At 51.9% G+C, this 24,344-nt stretch overlaps 1 protein-coding gene across 2 annotated transcripts; it reads right to left on the bottom strand.

Annotated features, from left to right (window-relative positions):
- Nucleotides 1–9,962, bottom strand: GPR4 (G protein-coupled receptor 4). 2 transcript variants are annotated; one of them, XM_042968846.1, is made up of 2 exons: nt 9,892–9,962; nt 1–2,280 (listed from the first exon to the last, which is right to left on the bottom strand). In XM_042968846.1, exon 2 carries the CDS (start codon nt 2,088–2,090, stop codon nt 1,002–1,004), a length of 1,089 nt encoding a protein of 362 aa, XP_042824780.1. In that variant the 5' UTR covers nt 2,091–2,280; nt 9,892–9,962; the 3' UTR covers nt 1–1,001. The 2 variants fall into 2 exon arrangements, 1 of the variants encoding a protein (XP_042824780.1); XR_006211781.1 differs by lacking the exon at nt 1–2,280 and adding an exon at nt 2,623–3,091 and having other exon boundaries at nt 9,892–9,956.
- Nucleotides 9,963–24,344: the final 14,382 nt, after the last annotated feature.

Here is a 24,344-nt window from a genome sequence, read left to right as displayed (position 1 = left end):
ATGTCGCTTTCCGGTGAGCCCTCCCCCGACCTCCTTCTCTAGATCAGAGTTCTCCGTCCCCTCAGTCGGCTGCATTTTTCCCCAGTACACTTACCAGTTCCAAACATTGTATTTATTTTTATTTACTTGTTTACCGTGAGCCCCGTGAGGGTGGGGCCTGGGCTGATTTGGTCACCCTTGTGTTCCCAGCCCCAGCCAGCACAGGGCTGGGCAGAGAGTAGATATAAATAAATCTCTGTTGAACAAATGAATAAATACCCTTCTCTTGTCCTGAGCCCCTTCCCAAGCTTGCCCTGCTCGCCACTCTTCCAGCCAGTCTGCCCCGATTGCCCTTCCCTTAGGTTCTGAAAGTCTCCCTGGCCCTCAGTCCTGACATGGAGAACACGGTTTATCTAGAAACTCACACGTGTTCTTTGTGCCCTCACTCCCTTATATGACCAGGGGCTTCCCAAGGGCAAAGATGTTCACTCTGCACTCCGTGAATTTCTTCTTCCGTCTCCTTCAGTCACAAAAATTCTACCTCCTTGTTGGAAATATCCTTTTTTCTCTTTTGGTCTTTACCTTCTGGAGACCAAACATTTGACTTCATTTACCTTGTCCCCTCCTCCAGGAAGCCCTCCCTGACTCACAGACTGGGTCCGATGTCCTTTGGGCTCCCTGTCTGAGCCCCCACCCAGTCAGGATCATCACTGTCTGGGGGCAGGTCTGCCTCCCCCATGGGAGTGTGGGCGAGTGAAGGAGGGCCAGCGGTGTCCTTGGTCACCGCTATGTCACGAGTACCACCCAGCGCAGTGCTAGGCACAGATAAACTGAAGGAGGTCACGGTGGATGATGATGGACCAGTGACCCACCAACCTCACCGTTTTCCTATTTTCTTACACTCTCCCGAATGTTAACGCAGCCTTATTTGCATACAGTTTGCATACATCAGACCAGGAGGGAAGGGAATGTGGGCTACGATTTGAGGAGCGGGGAGAGGGAGCTGTGCGCAAGTCGGAGGTTCACTGTGCTGGCGGCAGCATCTTTAGCTGGACCTGGTCCGCCTGGGGGGGTGGAGCTGCCGCCCAGCCAGCTGCCATGGCCTTGGCCATGCTGTTCCTCTTGGAAGTGAGCGGGGTCTCCAGGGTGAGCGACGCGTTGGCCATCTCCTGCGGCTTGTCACTGGCCAGGAAGCGGAGCAGATTGTGCAGGGCCTTGGCCACGTCGCTGCGGGCCCCCTCGTTGACGAGGCAGTAGAGGATGGGGTCGGCCACGCAGTTGAGGCTGGTGAAGGCCAGTGAGCTGTGATACGCTGAGAAGACGCGCTCCTCGAAGCCACAGTCCCACGGGCGGCCCAGGTAGACGGCGCTGCGTGAGAGCAGGAGCACGTGGTAGGGCGCGAAGCAGACCAGCACGATGGCGATGAGGCTGAGGGCCAGCCGCTTGATCTTGGCCTTCTCCTGGCGCTCGGTGGACACGCTGCCCCGCACGGCCCGCAGGATGCCGCGGTAGGACAGCAGCATGAGCGCCCACGGGAAGAGGAAGCCCACAAAGACCCGGTAGAGGTTCATCCAGGCCACCCAGCCCTCCATGGGGAACTTCTCAAAGCAGAAGGTGTGGTTGTAGCGGTCACGGAAGAGCTCGTCGTGGAACAGGGGTGCCGAGTTGGCCCCCAGCTCCGTGGCCCAGACCACAGAGCTCACGGCCACGGCCGTCTTGACGCGGCGCAGGCGGGCAAACCGCAGCGGGTGGGCCACAGCCAGGTACCGGTCCACGGAGATGCAGCACAGGAAGGCGATGCTGATGTAGATGTTGGTGTAGAAGATGAACCCGAAGAGCTTGCAGGAGCCGGGGCCGTGGATCCAGTTGTCGTGGTGCAGGAAGTAGTCGACCCACAGCGGCAGCGTGCAGATGTACAGCAGGTCGGCGATGCTCAGGTTCATCAGGTACACGCCCAGCTCGTTGCGCTGCCGCACCTGGCGGTAGGCCGCCCACAGGGCCAGGCAGTTGGTGGGCAGGCCCACCCCGATGACGAAGATGTAGAGGGACGGCGGGAAGAGGTGGTCCACGCGCGAGTCCACGTGGCAGCCCTCCCACGTGCGGTTGCCCATCCTCGGCACTGGGGCTTTCGAGGCACTTCCCCTGGCCCACGGGGGCTGTGGGGCCACGGGGGGCGGGAGGCCATCGGGCCCCCTGAGCCCCCTCCTTGGGGGCTCAGGGGAACATGGCGGGAGGTAGTCCACGGGGAAGAGACGAGGGTGACCGTGAATTGTGGGCCAGCCTGGGCGGGGAAGGGTAGAGCTGGAGAGGGAAAAGTTGGAGGAAGGACAGAATTAGGACAGGGAGGAGGCTTGGGGGGGGGGCGGGATTATAAAAGCTTTGTCTTGTCAAGGGGGTGTCTACAGACTCATTCAGAGTGTAAATGAGGGAATACTGGAGTACGGGTGGTGGTAAGAGGAAGATATTTGTATGGGGCGCCTGGGGGGCTCAGTCAGTTAAGCATCCGACTTGGGCTCAGGTCATGATCTCAGTTTGTGAGTTCAAGCCCTGCGTGGGGCTCCGTGCTGACAGCTCGGAGCCTGGAGCCTGCTTTGGATTCTGTGTATGTGTCTCTCTCTCTCTCTGCCCCCCCTCCTCTCTCTCTCTCTCTCTCTCTCTCTCTCTCAAAAATAAATAAACATTAAAAAAATGTATAAAAAGGGAGATATTTGGAGAGATCAGAGAAAGTAAGTGTGGCTGTGTGGAAATGGCAAAATATGCAAGATAGTTTGAGACAGGACAGACCGCAGTCAGGGAGTGTTGAGAACGCCAGGCAAGTTCATTCAGGGTGCCGACGCTTCCCAGGACCCCGGTGTGAAATAAGGAAATAAGCAAGGTAGCCAGCAAAGAGAAGAGCGTGGAAAAGCAGGAGACCTCGGTCCGGGGAATGTGGGAAGGGTTTTTAAGAAACAGGAAGGAGGTGAGTAAGGGCTATGCAAAGGAGGGTTACAGATGGAGTGAGGAACTTGAGGGGGGCGGGGGGGGGGGACTCCTGGGTCGATCTTCGTCCGAGCCGAGCAGCAAGCTGGGGGGAGGTGGCCCACCTCACACAGCAAAGCTGACTTAACAGCGCCTGTAGGGAGAGAGGTCTCCAGTGAGGGGAGTCAGGGACACCCCCTTCTCCCCACACCCCTTGCCATAACCTCTGGGCTGTAAGAGGGTGGACGTCCTCCTGCAAGAGGGTGGCGATGCCCAATTGAGCCTCTTTCTAAGCAATGGATCTCTAAAAGTGCAGGTCTGGGGATCCAGATATATTTTCCCGGACAGATATTAAAATAAAGACCCAACGCAGATTTTCGAACTTCCTTCCAGGGAACTGTGTAAAATGCACCACTGTGGTATCATGCTTTGGGAAATGCTAACTCTGTCATTTCACAGACAGGGAGGTGGGGCCCAGAAAGACTGGTCGCTCCCCCCAAGGATACACAGCAAGGCCATGCTGGCGGCTGGGACCCATCTTCCGCTACAAACCCAGGGCACCCCAATGTTGACAGTGATAATAACGGATAATAACAGATAGTTTATTGAGGCCCACCCCATAGCAGACCCTGTCCTAAGCGCTTTTACGGGTATTAATTCATGACATTTTCAAGAACCCTACGAGGAAAATACGGCTATCCTTTCTATTTGACAAACTGAGGCACAGAGCCGTTCAGAGACCTGTCCAAGGTGCTGATGATGAAAGCGAGACAATCTCGGCTCTCACCCTTTTTCTCCAGCCTGTGATCCTGTTTCCACCCAAGAGTAACCGGACCTGGACAGAAAGGGGTCCTCGGCTGGATAGTGGGGGCTGGGAACCGTGGCTGCTCTGGACTGGGGAAGGGGAAGGGACAAGAGCTGCTGGATGTGATCACATTCGGACAGCAAGGGGAAGCCCTGGAAGCAGGGCCGGCAAACCTCCCTCGGGGACTGCTTCCCTCATTGCCTCTCCCCTGCCCTAACTTCCCTGAGTGTGAATCCTGGGCCTGTCTACCCCTTGGGGAGACCTGCAGACACAGGGCAAAGGACAGTCATGGACCACCCCCTGACCATTGTCAGCCCCAGAGGGAAGGAGAGTGAGGTCCTGAATCAGCGGCATCTTCGGAAGCCACTCTATCCAGAGCTTTGCACAGAGTTGGATTTTTTTTTTAATTTTTTAACGTTTTATTTTACTTTTTGAGAGACAGAGTGTATGCAGGGGAAGGGCCGACAGAGAGGGAGACACAGAATCCAAGGCAGTCTTCAGGCTCTGAACTGTCAGCACAGAGCCTGATGGGGGCTCGAACTCACCAACCATGAGATTATGACCTGAGCTGAAGTCGAATGCTCCACCGACTGAGCCACCCAGGTGCCCCCAGAGTTAGTTTTTTAAGCTGTGAAAGCATCGTCATCATTTTATTATTATTATTATTATTATTATTATTAATCTTTTTAAACAAGATCTTAACGGGAAACCCATCTAAGACAGTGAAAAGCTGCTCGGCGTGCCCAGTAAAATGAGGTGGGATGAGGGGAGCCACCTTTGAAGGGTCCCCAGGACGCACTTAGAAAACCACTGGTTGGGTCAATTGGACATATGGGGAAACTGAGGCCCAGACAGGGGAAGGGATGAGCCCAAAGTCATACATCGGGCTCTTGGGAACGTCCCAGATGCCTCAGCATCTTTCCATGGGAAAGTCCTCTTGGCCCTACCTCCACCATAAATCCTGAATCCATGTATGTCTCTCGGAAACCCCTGCCGCTGTCCGCCGTGCACTACCGTCACTGCCTGCTCGGACCTTTGCAGTAGCTCCTCACTGCTTTCCAGGCTGCCTTTGTGGCTTCCTTCAACTCGTTTCCCACAGGGCAGCCACAAAGGTCTTTTTAACATGGAAATCACTCCTCAGGCGACTTCTATGCTTGAAACCGCACCCCCCACCCCCAGTGCCTTCCCAGTGGCTTTAGGGTAAAATGCAAACGGCTTGCCCCAGGTGACAAGGCACTGCCGGACTTTCTCCCCCGCCTCTCCTCCCCCATCTCAGCAAGCTCAAGGCCCATGGCCTTCTTTTCAGCCTCAAAACCTTTGCTCTTTCTCAGATCTTCTTAGGACGAAGCTCCCTCACCTCCTTCACTTCCATGGGGAGGCCCTCCCCACCCAGAGTCCCACCCCTCCCAACACCACCCCCACCCCAGGACGCTCTCTTCACATCACCTAGTATCTTGTTCACATCTCTCTGCGGGTCTGAGGTGGACATTCCAGGAGGGCGGAGACCAGGTGTTGACTCCTGTATCCCAGCACCCAGGACAGGCCCAGCATATAGTAGACACTCAATAAATGACTGCAGCTTGAAGGAACAGGCATAGGTCAGCCCATCCCGTGATGCAGGAGAGGCCACACAACCCTCCTCCTCCCCCCTCCCCCACCCGCCCCCAACAAGTTCAAAGAAGTCCCTGTGGGGGGTCCCAGGGAAAGAGGTTGGAAGGGAAAAAGTGAAAAGGGCAGGATCTATCCGCTACATAATTGACTTTGAAAGGTCAGGGCTGAGTCCTGTTTAGTAAGCCCTACCCCCTGTGGGGTCCTCGGCAGCCAAGCGGCTGCCCCCACCCCAGACTCACAGGCAGAGGTTCCTGGATCCTGTGGACAAAGGAGAGGGCTTGCTCCTGGCTGGAACAGCAATCCGGTCCCTTTGAATCTTCCCCACCCAGACCCAGTCCCTCAAAACACCCCCCCTCTCTCTGCTCTCAGCCTCCCCTTCTCTCTGACCCTTGGTCTCCTCCTCTCTCCCCTTCTTTCTCTCCCTCTTCTTGTAACATTGAGAAAATGCCCTCTTTTTTCAGAGTCTCAGTTCTTCTGTATAAAAGGGGGGGGAGGGCAGAACTTTTATATTCGTCACATCGCAGACACGAAAATCCTTGGTAGAACATCATAACATCTACAAAATGTGCAGCATTTGAACAATTATTATTCCATGGGTGAGACAGAGGAACCACAGCTGGGAGTTCCCTCTGTCCCACCCACTCAAGACCCCCCTGGATTCAGCTGGGGTGGGTACACAGGCATGAGACTTCTTTCCGGAAGCCAGAGGAAATACACTTCTCATTGCTAATTTCCTCAAGGGGGAACCAGTTGAGCGCTCATCTCATCCTCCTCCCGTCCCTCCTCAACCCACCTGCTTCCTGGGGATTCTGAGCATGGGGGAGGGGCATTCAGCCCTCTCTTCTCCCCACCTGAGATCTGCCCACCATCAAACCCTCAAAAGCACAGGACCAGAAACTCTTAGAATTCTACAGTGCAACTGGTCTATATGCCCCAACTCGGGGTGCAAGGCTATTTCTGGCCCCTTCCTGGTACACATGGGGAAACTGAGGCCCCGCGCAGCAAGACGGTTGTCTGCGTCCTATGATGTGTCAGAACTGGGCAGATCTCCTATCTTCTTAACCAAAGAGCTTCCCCTCCCCTGAATGCTTTCTCTCCTCACTCCCTGTGCTCCTGTCATTTTTCTCAAGTCGTTCTGGGGTTCTCAGCCCCCTTGGAGAATCCGCTAAAAGACACAAGGATTTTCTCAGCGCAAAAAAGCAAGTGACCACAGCGTCTTTTGTGCCCCTTCATCAACTGACTCCCTTGCCCAGCCTCCTGGGGTCAAGACCCTGCTAGCCCCTCCCCCAGAAGGGCAAGGAGGAGAGATAAACCCAAGTGAGGAGAGATAGTGAGGGGGCAGGAAGGACTGGTCAGACCCCGGCCTCCACTTTATGCCTCAGCTGCTCAAGCCAGATAAGTCCCTGGGCCCCACCAGCCACCCCTAAATCCAGCAACACTAAAGGACTGAGAGGGTTGAGGACACAAGACTAAGATGGGATGCAGCCCCCACCCACCCACCCACCCCCGCCACCCTCGGGGTTCACTCACCAGCCTTGTCCTAGAAGCCACCAGGCTGCCCCCCTTCCCTCCTTTGCAGGCTCCGGCTTACCACCCCCTTGGCAGCCCCGGGGGACCGGCCAGCTCCGGTCTGCTCATTAGGGGACGAAATGTGATCACCGCGCCTCGCTCCCCACCTGGTGCCCTGGCAGCCAGGCGGAAACTGGGGGGCAGTCAGGCCACCGTGACCACCTCGCTGGGCCTCAGTTTCCCCATGCCTACCAAAGGGGTCCCCATCACCCCCCCCCACCTCCCACACCGCCCAGAAGGGACGCCAGGGTCCTCCTACCCTACCCCTCTGACAGTCTCCATTCCAGCGTTCTCAAATCCTCGGGATCTATTGTTAGTCTGGTTCATGGTTTACCATTCTATTATTATAACATTCTAGAGCTTTACCTTTCTTCCATTCTATTATTATTATCCTAGCGGCTTTCCATGCCCTTACCCTTTAAGTTTCCAATATTCTAGGAGTCTCACATTCCAAGATTCTAAAGTTCTATTGTTAGAACACTATGATTTTTTTTAAACATTCTACGACTTTCATAATCTATTATTAAACTCTCAGTGATTATTATCTTTGCCCAGCAAACACACATACGTACTTCCCTTTTCTTTTTTTACAGAAATGGGGGGACATACTCTATCTACAGTGAACCCCAGCTCCTTTCCTCTTCCCTTGGCTATTCTGCTTTTTAACATCCCAGCTGCCTGAAATTCTAAGATTGTGCAGAATTCTAAAATACTAGGGATTGATGGGAGGTTGGGGGTGGGGGGAGTAAGTAGTCATCTCCCCGTAGCCCCTAATATCTCACTACCTGGGGGGTGGGGGGGCTACTAGGAACCCAGGCTGCTCCCATACCCCTGCCCTGCCGGCCTTCCCCTCATCCCTCCCAGCTCGCTCACACCAGCTGAGTTATTATTTGTCTAGACACAAACCAAATTATAGGCCCTGCCCCGAGGGAGCAGTGGGCTTCGTGGGGAGGGTCAGGAGAAGGCGGCGGGAATTAATCCCTGCACCGCCCCCCCCCCTCATTTTCCTCCTCCTCTACCCTCCTTCCTTCAAACTCCACCCCTTCCACCCAAACCATCTCTTGTCCCTTCTTCCCTCCCCACCACCACGGTTTTAGAAATATTTTCTCTTCTCTCCTTCTCAAACGCTCCCCTCAGGATTCCAACGATTCATACCCTGGCATTCTTCCCTCGTCACTGTGAACACCTCTTTTCCCAAATTAATCCGACTTACTGGCAGCAAAAGAAGCCGGCTCTCTGGATTCGGGCTTCAGCTGAACCGGAGTCCCAGCCCCCAGCCTGGCACTGGCTCACTGTGGGGACTGCTGCTCTTGGGCCCTCAGTTTTCCCATCTGTAAAATGGGTGCTTGGCCTAGCCGCCTCGGTAAGCCCTTCGAGCTCTCTGCTTTGAACTCTGAAAGCTGCCAAGATTCCAACATCATTTTTTTTGAAAAAACAAATTTTTTTAACGTCTATTTATTTTTGAGAGAGACAGAGTGCAGGCGGGGGAGGGGCAGAGAGCGAGGGAGACCCAGAATCCGAAGCAGGCTCCAGGCTCCGAGCTGTCGGCACAGAGCCCGACGACGCCGGGCTCGAACTCACCGAGCCTTGAGATCATGACCTGAGCCGAAGTCGGGCGCTTAGCCGACTGAGCCACCCAGGCGCCCCGACACTACTTTTTTTTTGGATTGAAGGATTCATATATCCTGAGGACCTTTGATTTGAAGGTTGTGCAGCCCCAGTCTTCCTGATCCTTCTCACGTCCTGGGCCGTTCCATTCAAAGACTTCACACCCAAGGGTTCTTAATTATGATTCCCAGAGTTCAGGAGCTGCCCATTGTCTCTCTCATTTCCTCCCACTGGGATCCCCCAGAAAGGGAAACCTCCCCGTCTTCACCCCAAACCTGAACTGGAGTTCATCTGCAGAGCCAGAGCTTGTGAGGAGCCCTCTTGGAGGGTTCAAGAGGAAGGGGGCTGGTGGTGGGCCCTGGGGTGGGGACCCTGGGGGTGGGGGGTGGCCCCTATCATCTCTGTGCCTGCACACAAATCCCCCAGCGCACATCCTGCCTGAGTCCACAACACACATCTCACGGCCAACAATGCCTCACAGAAATTCCAGAGCTCTCCCTCAGCCTCGTCGGGGGTGGTGGGATGTCCAGGGCAAGCAGCGGGGGAGGAGGGAGGGAGGTGGAGGCAGGAAGGAGTTAACGGTGACCTAGCCAAATCCTGGAAGGGAGGAAGTGGGGGAGGAAGTCCACCCCCCAGCCAGGAATTCCTGAAATTGGAGGGTGGGGTGGGTGCGACCTCAGGAGCAGTGGGGTGACTCTCTAAAGGGGGCTCTGGGGTCACGGTGCCATTCAGAGTCCACCAGCCCCAACTGGCAAGCCTGCTTCCCCCTACTCCGCTCCCAGGCAGCTCCTAGGCCCAGGGGAAACCTCTGGGATGCACCAGAATTCGGAATGAGGTGACGATGGGGTGACGGTGCCAGTAGAGGGTCTTTAAGATACGCAGAGGAAGAGACAGAAATACGAGAGAGAGAGGGAGGGACAGGAAGGGAAAGGGCAAAGAGGTGCACAGAGGCCGGGAGAACCACGGAGTTGGAGGCAGAGAGCGCCGCTGAGCCTCAGAGGGACAGGGGCAAAGGGAGACAGGGAGAAGGGATACAGAGACGGAGAGGCAGAGCCAGAGACCGACGGAGACCCGGCAGAGACACAGAGACATCCAGAGAGGCAGAAGGAGAGGCACGCCGAGAGGGGGAGAGGACCGCAGGTGGGGACCCATCAGAGACGGGCGCCGAGAGGGGAGGCCGACCCGGAGACGCGGTCCGCGCGCAGACGGCGGGAACGCCAGCCCCAGAGAGGGGCGGGGACGGGCCGGCGCGGGAGACTGAGGCAGCCGACGCCCGGGCGCAGGGCCCCCGAGGGGCTGGCCGAGGAGCGGCCCCCGGCGGCCGGACGCCCGGCGGGAGCCGGGGAGGGACCGGCGCCTACCTGCGCGGAGCGGCTGGACGGGGCGGGCGGCGCCTCTCTCGGCTGCAGCTGCTTCTGGGCTCGCCCGCGGCATAGGGACCCGGCGGCGACTCCTCCCGGCCCCGGGCCGCAGCCGCCGGCCGAAGCCCCGCCCCGCCCCGGCCGGCCCCGCCCCCATTAACCCCTCCCCGTCGCCGCCCCTTAACCCCTTTAAGCTTTCACCCCGCCAAAGGCAGGAAACCTCACCTGCTGCCCTAGCGCCCCCAACCCCCCACCCCCACCCCCGCGAGTCCCCAGCCTGGAGGCCGGGCCCCCATCTCATTAACCCCGTGTGCTGACCCTCCCTCCAGCCCCACACCTCCGACTCGACCGACCCTTCAGACTTTGACCCTCGTTGAGCTGAGCTATTTCCTCCCCTCCCAGGCCCAGTCCTTAACTTTCTGGTCATTGCGTGCCTCCCTTCCCAAGGGACAGCACAAACGAGCGGGGCCAGGGCCACCCCTGGAAGGAGTGCTGCCTCTTGGCTAGCCAGACCTTAGGCTAATGACTCTGTGCCTCAGTTTCCGCTCCTGTCCAAGTGGTCCCTCGCCTGGCGAGTGTCATGGGGAATGTCATTTCGTAGTGTTAACGCTACCAAGTCTATAAAGCATGCCCCCCTTCCGCCCCGTCCTTCCGTTCCTCCCTGTTCCATTTACTTTTCCCCCCCGTAGAAATTGTCCCATCACACATTCAATGTACTTCATCCGCCCCCCCCCCTTTTTTTCGTTATCTGTTTGCATCTGGTTTCTTTGCTGCTGCCCAGCAGATAGCCGGACACACGATAGGTGTGCAAGAGACCCGTTTTCAGCGAGTGCATACGGGAACCATCAATGCTTCTAAAGCATTTGCTGAGTTTCATTACGACCATCACGACCTTCAGAAATTGGTCGTGAGAATTCCATCTTGGTCAAAGCACTTGGGACAGACCTGGCATGGAGCACACAGAAACGCCAGCTATTAGGTTCACAAATTCGTTTGTCTTTCATTCTTTTTTTCATGTGTTTGTTTTTAAAGCTTATTTATTTATTTAGAGACAGAGAGCACGGGGGGGGGGGGGGGGGCAGAGAGAAAGAGGGAGAGAGAAAATCCCAAGCAGCCTCCTCCTCGTTGCCAGCCCAGAGCCTGACACGGCTCAATCCCATGAACCCTGACATCATGACCTGAGCCAAAATCAAGAGTCCGATTCTTCACCGACCGAGCCATCGAGGCGCCCCATCTTTCTTTATTTTCAATAAAAATTAAAGTGCCCGGATCTTGGGGCACCTGGGTGGCTCAGTTGGTTAAGCATCTGACTTCGGCTCAGGTCATGATCTCACGGTCCATGAGTTCGAGCCCCGAGTCGGGCTCTGTGCTGACAGCTCGGAGCCTGGAGCCTGTTTCCGATTCTGTGTCTCCCTCTCTCTCTCTGCCCCTCCCCTGCTCATGCTCTGTCCCTCTCTGTCTCAAAAATAAATAAATGTTTAAAAAAAATAAAAAATAAATTAAAAAAAATAACAAAAATGCCAGGATCTTAAGGGAACAATACCATGAATTGTGACAAACAGATACACTCGTGTGACTAAGCACCCAAATCAAGACACAGAACATTTCCCGCACTCAAGAACATTGTTCTTTGCTCCTTTCCGTTTTTTTTTTTTTTTAAAGGTAGCTATTCTTATAGTCATTTGCTGTGTGCCCTTGGACAAGTGACTTCCCCTCTCTGAGCCATATTACCTACTTCTTCTCAGGGCTCTTGAGGGACACAGAAAGCGAGAGAGTCAACCAAGCGCCCAAGCGACCTGCAACGCACAGAGGAATAGAGACATTTGTCTTTCTTCCTCCTTCAAGGACACAGTCGGGGAAAGCATTCAAGGGAGGTATCACGAAGGCTGTAGCCCCTCCCGACAAAGAACCCCAGGACGCGTCCTATCAGTTTCAAGACAAGCCCCACAGACCCCTCTCGTCAGAAAGAGCTTGGTCTTTCCAAGCTCCTCCTAAGAAGAAATTCTAAGGGGCCACTGGCAGTGAGGATCCCTTGTCTCCTGGGCTCACCTGGGGGGGAAACAACTAGCCATTCAGGTCTTAGGTGGGAGCATTTAGGAAAGGACATTTCAGGGGGGTGGGAACGGTGAAGGAACCCACATAGTATGAGGCGGCAGCAGGGGACCAGCCACAGTGAGAATCAAGCCATTGCCACCCTTTGGGCAGGGGGCTGGGGTTTGGAGAGGAGGCCACAGAACTCGAGGCTCAAGGCAGAGGAACACAGCCACTGCCAGAAGGGCAGGGATGCAGGGAGGGGCCCCCCAAATAAATACTCCCACCTCTCCCCTCCTGCATTCCTATTGCCTCCAATAGGCAGAACCCAACCAGAAGGCGGAGGGCGAAGGACCCCCGTGGATGGAGTGGACACAGGGCGGTCTCCCAAGGTCCAGGGCAGGAGGAGAAGGGCTCAGCGTCACTCTGGGGGGCAGGTGGAGAGAATCGCCCGGCACTTTTTCCATGCAGGTCTAAGACCCGGCACAAGGGGGCGACAGAGCACCGGGAGCACCAATGAAAAAGGCTGTTTCCAGAGCGTGGGCCACACAGAAAAGGAGGCTTTGATTTGAGAGCGGTAGGAAACTGGCTTCTGAAACCTGGGGGTCTGGAGGGGTGATAGGATGGCTGAGCGGTACCGGCTGCGTAGGAGTTCTCCAAGTGGATGCATTCAGACTTGGTGTCCGGATGCAGAGGGAACCGCATGTACGGAGGCTCAGAGGCATGAAATGTCGCAGGGAAGGGCAAACACTGGTGGTACAAATGCCTGGAGATAACAGATGGGGGGCAGGAGAGGCTTCTGGCTGGAAGAGCAAAGAATAAGAAAGGATTGGGGGGGGGGGAAAGGGGGAGGGCGGCTGACATTCAATGACCGCTGACTAAATTCCAGGCACTGTGCTAAGCACTTGGTGTGAATACCTCATTTAATCCTAAACAACGGCAAACAAACACACCTACACGGAGATGCCATTTCACAGATGCAAACACTGAGGCATAGATGAGGAAGTTGAAACGCAGGAATTTTGGCAATTGGGTTCCAGTGCTTTAACCACTGGTTGGCTATTTCTCAGGGTGGGAAATCGAGGGTTGAGGTGTTTGAACTTTGGCCCCCTTTGTAGAAGAGACTTTCAACTCGCTCACTCAGAGAACTCTCATATTCATCCAGCAAACATTCCCTGAGCCCCTGCTGTTGTGCTGGGCAGCGCTGGGGACACAGCAGTGACCGCAACGGCCCTGGCCCTTCCCTTCCAGGACTGGCAGCCAGTGTGGGGGTGACAAATATCCCTTACCGTGACACTTCGGCAGGTGGGAGGGGGGTGCTGGAAGCCAGAGGGGCTTTGTCACAGTTTTTTTTGGGGGGGGGGAATAGGAGGGAGGAGGGAGGAGAAAACTATTAGAATTTCTACCTGAAACACTCCCCTCGCTTGTTCATTTCTTCCTCATCCTTCACTGTTCCACTCTGCTATCCCCTCCAGGAAGCCCTCCTGGTGCTCCCTTGGTCTTCCTCTGCCCCTCAGGGTCATCATTGTCTGAGGATGGGTCTGCCCTCCCCAATAGACTATGAGTACCTTGAGGGCAGGGCTGGGGCTCTGTCCCTCACCACTGTGCCCAAGCATCGCCCAGCTTACGGACTGACCTAGAATAAACATTCTCCTTGCATACATTAAAGAATTCATTCGGGGCGCCTGGGTAGCTCAGTGGGTTAACTTCAGCTCAGGTCGTGATTCGTGAGTTCGAGCCCCGCGTCGGGTTCTGTGCTGATGGCTCAGAGCCTGGAACCTGCTTCAGATTCTGTGTCTCCCTCACTCTCTGCCCCTCCCCTGCTTGCATTCTCTCTGTCTCCCCAAAATAAATAAATATTTAAATTTTTTTTAATTTAAAAAGAAACTTGTGATTCCTGCCTATATGATAATCCATAATCTTTTGACCTTTTACAAGATCTGCAAAAGTATACATAACTCTGTAAAAACTATTCATTCTCTGGAGCATGTTTCCCAAGCAGCTGTCCTAACTTGGGCTCGAATAAAACTCTTTTTCTTAGTTTTAGGGATTCTTTTTATTTTTAAATAAGTTTTTAAGTTTATTTGTTTATTGTTGAGAGAGAGAGAGAGAGAGACAGAGAGCACAAGGACTGGGGAAAGGCAGAGGGAGAGGGAGACACAGAATCCGAAGCAGTCTCTAGGCTCCGAGCTGTCAGCACAGAGCCCGACGCGGGGCTCGAACTCAAGCCGTGAGATCATGACCTGAGCCAAAGTCGGACGCCTAACCGACTGAGCCACCCAGGGGCCCCTTACCTGTTCTTTTAATACTTGTATTCCTTGGGCAATGGGATGGCCATACATGTCATTAGGGCGGCTGGAGATCTTAAGACTCCCGTGTAAGGTTTCCTTCCAAATAACCAGGTATGATCCCTCGATGAACATAAATCCAAGATTTGTCTGACCGCGTGCTTCCCGAAGGGGACCGATTAGATCTAGTTGGGGCACTCCCCTAACGGGGAACCACTCTCCTGAGGCTGGATCACGGATAAAGCTCATGAGAACGTTGCGTGAATTAGAAAAGAGTTCCATATTTTCTTTTTTTTTTATCTTTTTTTTTTTTACATTTATTTATTTATTTATTTTTGAGAGACAGAGACAGAGCACAAGTGGGGGAGGGGCAGAGAGAGAAGGAGACACAGAATCCGAAGCAGGCTCCAGGCTCCGAGCTGTCAGCACAGAGCCTGATGTGGGGCTCGAACTCACAAACCGCAAGATCATGACCTGAGCCAAAGTCAGAAGCTCAACCGACTGAGCCACCCAGGTGCCCCAAGAGTTCCATATTTTCATCTTTTCTCCGTGTCTCTCATATGTCCTTACCCATTGGCTGGTTGGTGTTCTCGAGCCTTCTCTCAGATGGAAACTACTTCTGGCTTAGATATATAATGTTTCATGTGATATGAAATAGCTGCCCCTTCTTGGGGCGCCTGGGTGGCTCCGACACTTGAGCGTCCAACTTCAGCCCAGGCCATGATCTCACGGTTCGTGGGTTCAAGCCCCGCGTCGGGCTCTGTGCTGACAGCTCGGAGCCTGGAGGCGGCTTGGGATTCTGTGTCTCCTTCTCTCTCTGCCCCTCCCCTGCTTGCGCTGTCTCAAAAATGAATAAACACTGAAAAATCAACAAACAAACAAATAAATAAAATAGCTGCCCTTTCTTAACAAAGGTCAGGACCTCTTCCCTACCCATTAATACTGGGTCTAGAGGCTTACCAAGGGTTTTATTATTGGTCATCACGTATATCAGCTCCAATCTCTGTGGCATTTTCGTCCGTTCACGGACACCCATTCCAGTCTAGAATGCCATGGAGAGGTGAAGGGAGGTCGACATCCCTTCTCAAGTGGCACAAAGGTGTCAAAAGCGGTCAGGGATGAGGGATGTCTCCCCTCCCACTCTGAACCCCAAGAACCTTCGCCAACATTTCCTGATGGGACGCCATTCAGAAGCTGAGGGCGATTTTGGTACCTATGGACTCCTAGGTAGTTAACGGACTCTCCTCGTTTTGTAGGAATTAACCAGGGCATCAGCTTCCTCGATCCCAAAGGATCCCTTCTTGGACCGTCTCCTAACATACTGGCGTCGATTTGGATGTAAAAAAAAAAAAAAAAAAAAAGCACCAGGGCCGCCTGACTGCCTCAGTGGGTAGAGCCTGCGACTCTCGCCCCCCGGGGTTGCAAGTTTGAGCCCCATGTTGGGTTTAGAGCCAACTGGTAAATGAATGAATGAATGAATGAATGAATAAATAAAGGAGGCGCCTGGGTGGCTCAGTCGGTTAAGCGTCCAACTTCAGCTCGGGCCATGATCTCACAGTTCGTGAGTTCGAGCCCCACATCAGGCTCTGTGCTGACAGCTTGCGATTCTCTCTGCCCCTCCCCACATTCTCGCTCTCTCTCTCTCTCTCTCTCTCAAAATAAATACAAAATTTATTAACAAATAATAAAAAAGGAAAGAGAAAAAGCAGCAAACCCAACCCCCAAAGGGCACAACTCTCTCTCTCTCTCTCTCTCTCTCTCGCTCACTCGCTCGCCTGCTCTCACATCTCAAGAGTGTACTTTTTGCCTTTGATATACTTTCCCGCTGTGCCGCATGTCTGTCCTTGAATTCCTTCCCCTGAGGAGACCAAGAACCCTCGGCCACTCCTTTGGGTCTGGCTAGGGGACTCTGGGGTCTCCCCAGTTCCCCCGGCAACATCTTTCTGGCAACCACAGAGGGACAAGGTGACAGCAACCCTCTTTGTGGCTGAGTCGCCAGCTCTTGCTTCCTTGCCCTTCGTTGCTTAGTCACTGTTCTCCTTTGTTCCGCTCTCTCTTTTGATCTACAGGAAGAGGCCTAAAAAGGACACCTCGTGTGCTTCCTTCCCTTCTCTTCTTTTGTTACACTGTTGGCCTCCATATAAACTAGAGGATGGGAAAGTCTGCCCAGAAAAATGTCCCCACGTCCCACATGGTCAGGCCTTTATGGCACTGTACCAAAACCCTGATCTGTCCATTTGCCTTTAGGGGGCCCGAGGACACCCCTCCTGACTCTCTACTCTTTTTTTAATGTTTCTTTTCTTTTCTTTAATGTTTTGATTTTATTTTTGAGAGAGAGACACACACACAGTGAGAGCAAGGGAGGGGCAGAGAGAGAGGGAGACACGGAATCCGAAGCAGGCTCCAGGCTCCGAGCTGTCAGCACAGAGCCCGACGCGGGGCTGGAACTCACGCACCGCGAGATCATGACCTGAGCCGAAGTCGGATGCTTAACCGAGTCACCCAGGCGAATCTGGTTTTTTGTTTGTTTGTTTGTTTAGTTGTTTTAGAACAATTTTATTTATGTTTTTTTAGAGACAGAGAGCGTGAGGGGGCGGGGGAGACAGAGAGGCACAGAGGATCCAAAGCAGGCTCCAGGCTCTGTGCTGACAGCAGAAAGCCTGACAAACCTGGTGTAGAACCTGGATCTGGTGTAGATCTTGAGAGCATCTTGGTGGACTCTGTGTTGTCTCTGCGGTTTCCTCCCTTGTTAGTTTCCGGGTTAGGAAACTAACTGGAAACTAACTGGCGAGGATCCCTGGAGCCAATTGTCTGATTAGTCTCCTGCTGGCCAGGGACTTTAAGGAATATTCCCAAGCAGCTGCCCAAACACCTTTAGTCTCAGGGAAGTTCCACCTTCTCCGGCCCGACATGGATTGCCTAGTTTCACTTTCTGTTGGTGGAAGGAAAAAGTGTGTCTGTTCATCAGCAGGAGCTGACGAGCTTCGGGGCGGGAGTCCTCTTTCTCTGCCCTCGGTGCTTTTTTTTTTTTTTAATTTCTTTTTTTCAACGTTTATTTATTTTTGGGACAGAGAGAGACAGAGCATAAACGGGGGAGGGGCAGAGAGAGAGGGAGACACAGAATCGGAAGCAGGCTCCAGGCTCTGAGCCATCAGCCCAGAGCCTGACGCGGGGCTCGAACTCACGGACCGCGAGATCGTGACCTGGCTGAAGTCGAATCGGAAACAGGCTCCAGGTTCCGAGCCATCAGCCCAGAGCCTGACGCGGGGCTCGAACTCGCGGACCGCGAGATCGTGACCTGGCCGAAGTCGGACGCTTAACCGACTGCGCCACCCAGGCGCCCCGCCCTCGGTGCTTTTATCCACCTGCAGCCTTCCTGGAGGCGCCTCACCTCTGCTGCCCCCCACCTCCCTCTCCTCCTGTTTCTGCACCACCACGGCTCAGCTTGCGTCACAGGCTCCCGCACCACCCTCCGTGCCTCCGGCCATTGGCTCCTGCTTCTCCCCCCCCCCCCCGCCCCCAGGAGCAAAGAGCACCCCTCCCTGGACTGCAACGGCCCACTTCAGATTTCCCCACAGGTGTCCCAGATAAAATCGAAAATTGGAGAACAAGCTGATTGACCCAGTGGTCCCAGCTGCAACCGATTCCGTATTTAAACTAGTTTAAGTGTGTTAAATTTAATTAAGGCAAACCTGTCTTTAGAGTTATCAGCATTAAATACAAAGACTTTCGGGGCCCCTGGGTGGCTCAGTCGGTTAGGCGTCCGACTTCGGCTCGGGGCATGATCTCACAGTTCGTGGGTTCGAGCCCCGCATCGGGCTCTGCGCTGACAGCCTGGAGCCTGCTTCGGATTCTGTGTCTCCCTCCCTCTGCTCCTCCCCTGCTCATGCTCTGTCTCTCTCTCCTTCAAAAATAAATTAAAAAATAATAAAATAAATACAAAGACTTTCACTCTAGGGGCACCTGGTGGGCCCCGTCGGCAGAGCTTGTGACCCTTGATCTCAAGGGTGTGAGTTCAAGCCCCATGTTGGATGTAGAGGTTATGTAAAATCTCTTGTTCTATTTATTTAAATTTATTTTTCTAAAGAAGAACTTCTTTGCACGAGCAAGTGAGGGAGGGCCAAAGAGAGAGGGAGAGAGAGAATCCCAAGGAGACTCTTCGTTGACAGAGTCCCACTCCAGGCTCCATCTCAAGAGTGTGAGATCATGACCTGAGCCAAAATCACGAGTCAGACACCCAACTGAGCCACCCGGGTGCCCTGAGATTACATAAAACCTTAAAAAAAAAAAACAAAACACACACACACAAATTATTATTCCACCAAGGTTTACTAAAGGTCATAAGCTCGTGTTCTCTCTGTTGTAATTAGTCAACAACAACAAAAAATAAACGATGGTCAATTTTGTCTGTCTCATAAGATTTTCCATGGGTAATTGTTAAAAACAAATAGGTTGAATAAATAAAAAGGTTTACAAGCAAAACTTTAAATTGCTTTCAAAATCTTTGGTAACCTGACCCTTTGAAGTTTTGCTAAGTCAAATGATAAACTGGACTGAATTCACGGGACATCTAAACTTTTTCCAAATAAGATAAAACACTAAAGTATTGATTACTGAACAGAAGTTCGTGCTTTTGGCTTCTTATTTCAGAGAAACTGAGGATACTGGAGTCCATTGGTAAACACGCATTATGCTTTATTGAACGGTTGTACTGGGATAAACATATGGGTTTTTTTTTAACTTATCTAAATTAATTTTTATTTATTTTTAAAGACTGATGTTTAAATTTGTTTTAATGTTTATTTATTTTTTTTTTTTGAAAGAGAGACAGAGCGAGAGCAGGGGAGGGGCAGAGAGAGGGAGACACAGAATCCAAAGCAGGCACCAGGCTCTGAGCCATCAGCACAGACCCCGACGCGGGGCTTGAACTCATGAATCGTGAGATCATGACCTGAGCCGAAGTCAGATGCTTCACCAATGGAGCCACCCAGGCACCCCCATATGTTTTTGTTTTTAATTTTTTTTTAATTTTTTTAATGTTTATTATTTATTTTTGAGACAGAGACAGAGCATGAATGGGGGAGGGGCAGAGGATCTGAAGTGGGCTCTGTGCTGACAGTAGAGTGTCCAATGTGGGGCTCTAACTCGAGAACTGTGAGATCATGACCTGAGCAGAAATCAAGAGTCTGTTGTGGGGTGCCTGGTGGCTCAATTAGTTAAGCCTCTGACCCTTGGTTTCAGCTCAGGTCATGATCTCACAGTTTCATGGGTTTGAGCCCCGCATTAGGCTCTGCACTGGCAGTGTGGAACCTGCTTGGAATTCTCTCTCTCTCCCTCTCTCTTTGCCTCTCCCCTACTTGTGCTGTCTCTCTCAAAATAAATAAATTAAAAAAAAAAAAAAAGAGTCAGTCGCTTAACCAACTGAGCCACCCAGGTGGCCCTAAATTTATTATTTTTAAAAATAATCTCTACAACCAATGTGGGGCTCAAACTCACAACCCCGAGATCAAGAGTTACATGTTCTACCGACTGGGCCAGCCAGGTGCTCAGTCACCCCTGGGAAACTTTCTCTTAAGGTATCCATGACTTCCAGAAATATAACAAAGCATTCCTTTGTGAACAAACTGAAACATTTAACTTTTCTCCCTGCCTGAACCCTCCAGAATTCAGAAACTCTTCGCGGGAGTATTCTTTCTTTCAAGACAATTACAGTTATTTGCAGTAGTTCAGTAAGAATCTGTTCTCCTCGTAACAGGACACCATCGGAAACACTGGTTATATTACCCAGGCTTTGACTGGAATGTCATATATGAGACATAGACTCAGCTACGACTGGACAGCTTTAAGGTACTAAGGTTGACTTTATGGAACCAAGAGAATCCCATGGAAACGTTGGCCTGATACCTTGCTTACAGAGCTCCTGGCGGCCTTACCAGGTAAGTAAAGAATATCACTCCCTGGAAGGTGTGTCCGAATCTCAGGATATTTTGGAGACCTAGAGAAGAGGAATTCACCCAAATCTGCAGGAATTGCAAGCGAGTCTGATGACCAGCATTTGGCTTGGCTCTGGCCTCGAGAACCTACTAAAAGTTCAATCTAGGGGCACCTGGGTGGCTCAGTAGGTTGAGCGTCCGACTTCAGCTCAGGTCATGGTCTTGCGGTTGGTGAGTTCAAACCCCACATCAGGCTCGCTGCTGTCAGCCGTATAGCCCTCTTGGGATCCTCTGTCTCCCTCACTCTCTGCCCCTCCCCCACTCGCGCTCTCTTTTCAAAAAGAAATAAACGTGAAGAAAAAGACATTACATTTAAAAGCTCAGTCTAGAGATTCCTTAGGAAAAGTTCCAGCAAAGTAGATTTTAAAGGATCCCTATGAGGGGCGCCTGGGTGGCTCAGTCGGTTCATCGTGAGACTCTGGCTCAGGTCGTGAGTGGGTTTGAGCCCAGAGTGGGTGCTGATGCAACTCTCTTCCCCCCCCCCCTCCCATATTCTCTCTCTCTCTCTCTCAAAAGAAATAAAAGCTTAAAAAAAATAAAGAATCCCTATGATTAATCACTGTTCTTCCTGAGCTTATGTAAATAATTAGGCCAAGTTTGATAAATCTGGGCTTGTTTTACAAATGAGTTAGTCTTGATGTGGCCATCTCTGGAAATAAGGGTGAATTTAGAGAGAAAAACTATGTTTCAGAAATGCATCCTTATGGATGTTAGATTCAAGTTTTCGTCGTCTTTAAGTGTTTGTTGTTTGGGGGCACCTGGGTGGCTCAGTCGGTTTAGCGGCGGGCTCTTGATCTCCGCTCAGGTCTTGATCTCAGGGTTGTGAGTTTGAGCCCTGCGTTGGGCTCCATGCTGTGTGAAGCCTACTTAAAATATAAATAAAATGAGTAGGTAAACTTGTTGCTTGCCTAAGCTAGACAACGTGAGGGGTATTGTCACTATAGCTCAAATGTAGACAATCTTTATGCCTATTCCTCTGTGGGGATAATAATTGAGAGCCCCGCGGGTATATGATTATTTTAACAGTTGGAAGATAAGATAGACTTCCCGACAGTTGTGAAACTCAGCTGTCAGCTTGATAAATTCTATGTGTCCAGGATAACAAAATCACTCCTTAAAATGTCAGAGCTTACCCTATGGACTTGTGGAGACAATGGATGGCCCCAACTTCTTTCTTTCTTTCTTTCTTTCTTTCTTTCTTTCTTTCTTTCTTTCTTTTCTTTCTATCTTTTTTCAACGTTTTACTTAATTTTGAGAGACACAGCATGAGCGGGGGAGGGGCAGAGGGAGAGGGAGACACAGAATCCAAAGCAGGCTCCAGGCTCTGAGCTGTCAGCACAGAGCCCAGGGCAGGGCTCCAACCCATGAACTGTGAGATCATGACCTGAGCCAAAGTCAGACACTTAACCAACTGAGCCACCCAGGTGCCCCGGCTCCACCTTCTTCTTTTTTTTTTTTTTTTTCATTTTTTAATTTTTTCCCACCTTCTTTATAACTGGATTGGAGAAGGGGTTTGGGGATGCCCTCATCTACCGGGACTACTCACCTCCCGCTTGCCAGCAATTCCTCCCAATGAGGATATTGTCAAGGTTAGACATCAGGCAAAGAGGACTTCTTCATGGTTTTATCCCTTAGCCATATTTGTCCCGAGGGCCACCCCTACCGATGTAAAATTACAAATAGAGGCTTTAGCCAAGCATACAGCTGCCATCATTAACCCAATCCAACATGGAGTCACCCACGAATTCAAAAAGAAGCCCTCCGAAACCAAACCCTTGATTCATGGCCCAATAATGCTCGCCCAATGGGATGGCTCCCCGCAGAATCCCGTGACCACGTCATCACTTTACAGGCAACTGTTTGGTTTGCTACCTACTAGACAAGGCAACCAGGCATCAGACTGCGTCCTCCAGTTGCCCCTGCATTGATTCTCTTAAAGACCCTACACTGTCACTTCATGATGGGTTAAATTCCTGGCCGGGAGGTGGACTATGGTCCACCCCAAAGGGTCTTCTTACCACATTGATCATTTTTATTACAATATTAATCCTAAGATGTCTTTTTGGCTTTGCTCTCTCCTATTGTCGAGATACATGCGAGCAGTTCCTGACTCCTTCGCCCAGCCAACAGATGATCCCTGCCCCTCAAAACAAGTTCACCCCAATGTCCTCTCTGCACTCTACAGCAATGGTCTTCCATTGTTACTTGCCGGGACAGATAGCGACCAACTTAGGTCCGTAGGTAGGGACATCTCTATGACCGCTGTCAGCTTGAGGAAGTCACAGAAGATGTGCCCTTTGCCCTTCTACAACCTTGAAGATTCAAGGGCCAAAGATTGGTCACTGGGGGCGGTGTGTGTGTGTGTGTGTGTGTTGTGATGAGGGATAGAGGCAGGAAAATGTTCACCTTTAACCGAGGCTCACCTGTGTAGTTCTGATAAGGATCAAATAAGTTCTGGTCGCTACATTCTTAAAGGGTCCCATGACTGCCTGTACGTCTCATCGATAGTTAGTATCAAACTGAATGACAAGCACCAGAGAAATCTTGCGAAAGTAGTTTCACGAGTAGAAATTCGGAGAAGACATTTATGATCTGATACTCCCTGCAGGTTCTCTCCCTCCTTGAGCCCTAAGCACATAACCACCAGCTTCAGACGGCGAAGGTGTGGCTCTCTCTGCCCACGGGTCTTGTCCGCATGCTACTTGTATACCCGTACCAGCTTGCGCCATAAACCATCTCAAGAATTCTTTCTTGACCATCGCATCGCGCTCAAGGATTGCGCAACAAGTGGCTGAAATAGCTTCGTTCCAAGGAGTCAGTGGTCACTAATGAAGAGCAAAGACTTTGCCCTCCTTGTCCTAGGGCAGCTGCTGGGGTTGGCAAAACTCGATGCCTCTGCTGAACTAGTTAGTCCTAGGCGCCCAGCTTCACCTCGTGGTTCCTCACTGCGGGATGGACACCACCACTGAAAACACACACTGCTTTCGGCCAGCCAGTCAGCCTCTTGTGAGATTCTGGTATGCTCTCCCCCTCACACTTCTCTTCACTGCTGCAACACCCTGAATCCCGCCACTCCTCCGGCCCCGCCAGAAGAGACCTCACGATTGTCTTCACCTCAGTTAGGTTAGCTTCTGTAGCTCAGATTTATTACAGGCTCCCACTGAGACCTCGGACCTATTGTGTTTTTATTGACAGATCTGGATCGCACCTACGGTGGTTAATTTCATGTGTCAACCTGACTGAGCCCCGAGGCGCCCAGGTATTTGGTGGAACATCACCCGGGGTGTTCTTGGATGAAATTAACATTTGAACGCGTAGGTTGAGTAAAACAGATTGCTCTCCCCAAGGTGGGTGGGCCTCATCCAATCAGTTGAAGGCCTCACTAGAACAAAACGGTTGACCTTCCCCTAAGAGAGAAATCCTCCTTCCTGACTGCCTTTGAAGTGGGGCATTTGGTTTTTTCCTGCTTTTGGATTTGAACTGAAACATCAGCTCTTTCTGGGTCTCTCGCTTGCCGACTCACCCTACAGCTCTTGGGACTTGTCAGCTTCCATAATCATGAGCCAATTCCTTATAATAAATCTCTCCACCCCTCCTCCTCTCTCTCTACCACCTGTCTTTGTAAGGCTTGTGTACAAAGATGGCCTATATATACATATAAATATACCATATATATATATATATATATATATATATATTTTTTTTTTTTTTTAGAGAAACAATCCCAAGCAGGCTGCGCCCTGTCAGCGTAGAGCCCAATGCGGGGCTCGATCCCATAGACTGAGATCATGACCTGAGCTGAAATCAAGAGTTAGAGGCTTCACCGACTGAGCCACCCAGGTGCCCCAGCTTTTACGTTTTTTTTTTATGTTCAGAAGAAATCAAAACAATAGTATTTTGTGGCAGGCGAAGATGAGAAACTCAAATTTCAGTATCCATTAATCGGTTTGTTTGAACACAGCCGAACTCGTTCATGTCGGTGTTGTCTCTGGTCACTTTCACATGACAGTGTCGGTTAGTTGGGACAGAGACTGGGTGGCTCACAAAGTGTAAAATATTTACTATCTGGTCCATTAGGGAGATAGTTGGCCAACCTCCGATTTAACGATTCTGTGGTGTGAGAAGTCAGGGTAGTGGTTGC

The sequence above is a fragment of the Panthera tigris genome, chromosome E2 (genome assembly GCF_018350195.1).
Source record: "Panthera tigris isolate Pti1 chromosome E2, P.tigris_Pti1_mat1.1, whole genome shotgun sequence".
Classification (NCBI taxonomy): Eukaryota; Metazoa; Chordata; class Mammalia; order Carnivora; family Felidae; genus Panthera; species Panthera tigris.
This window is presented reverse-complemented; position numbering and strand designations above follow the sequence as displayed.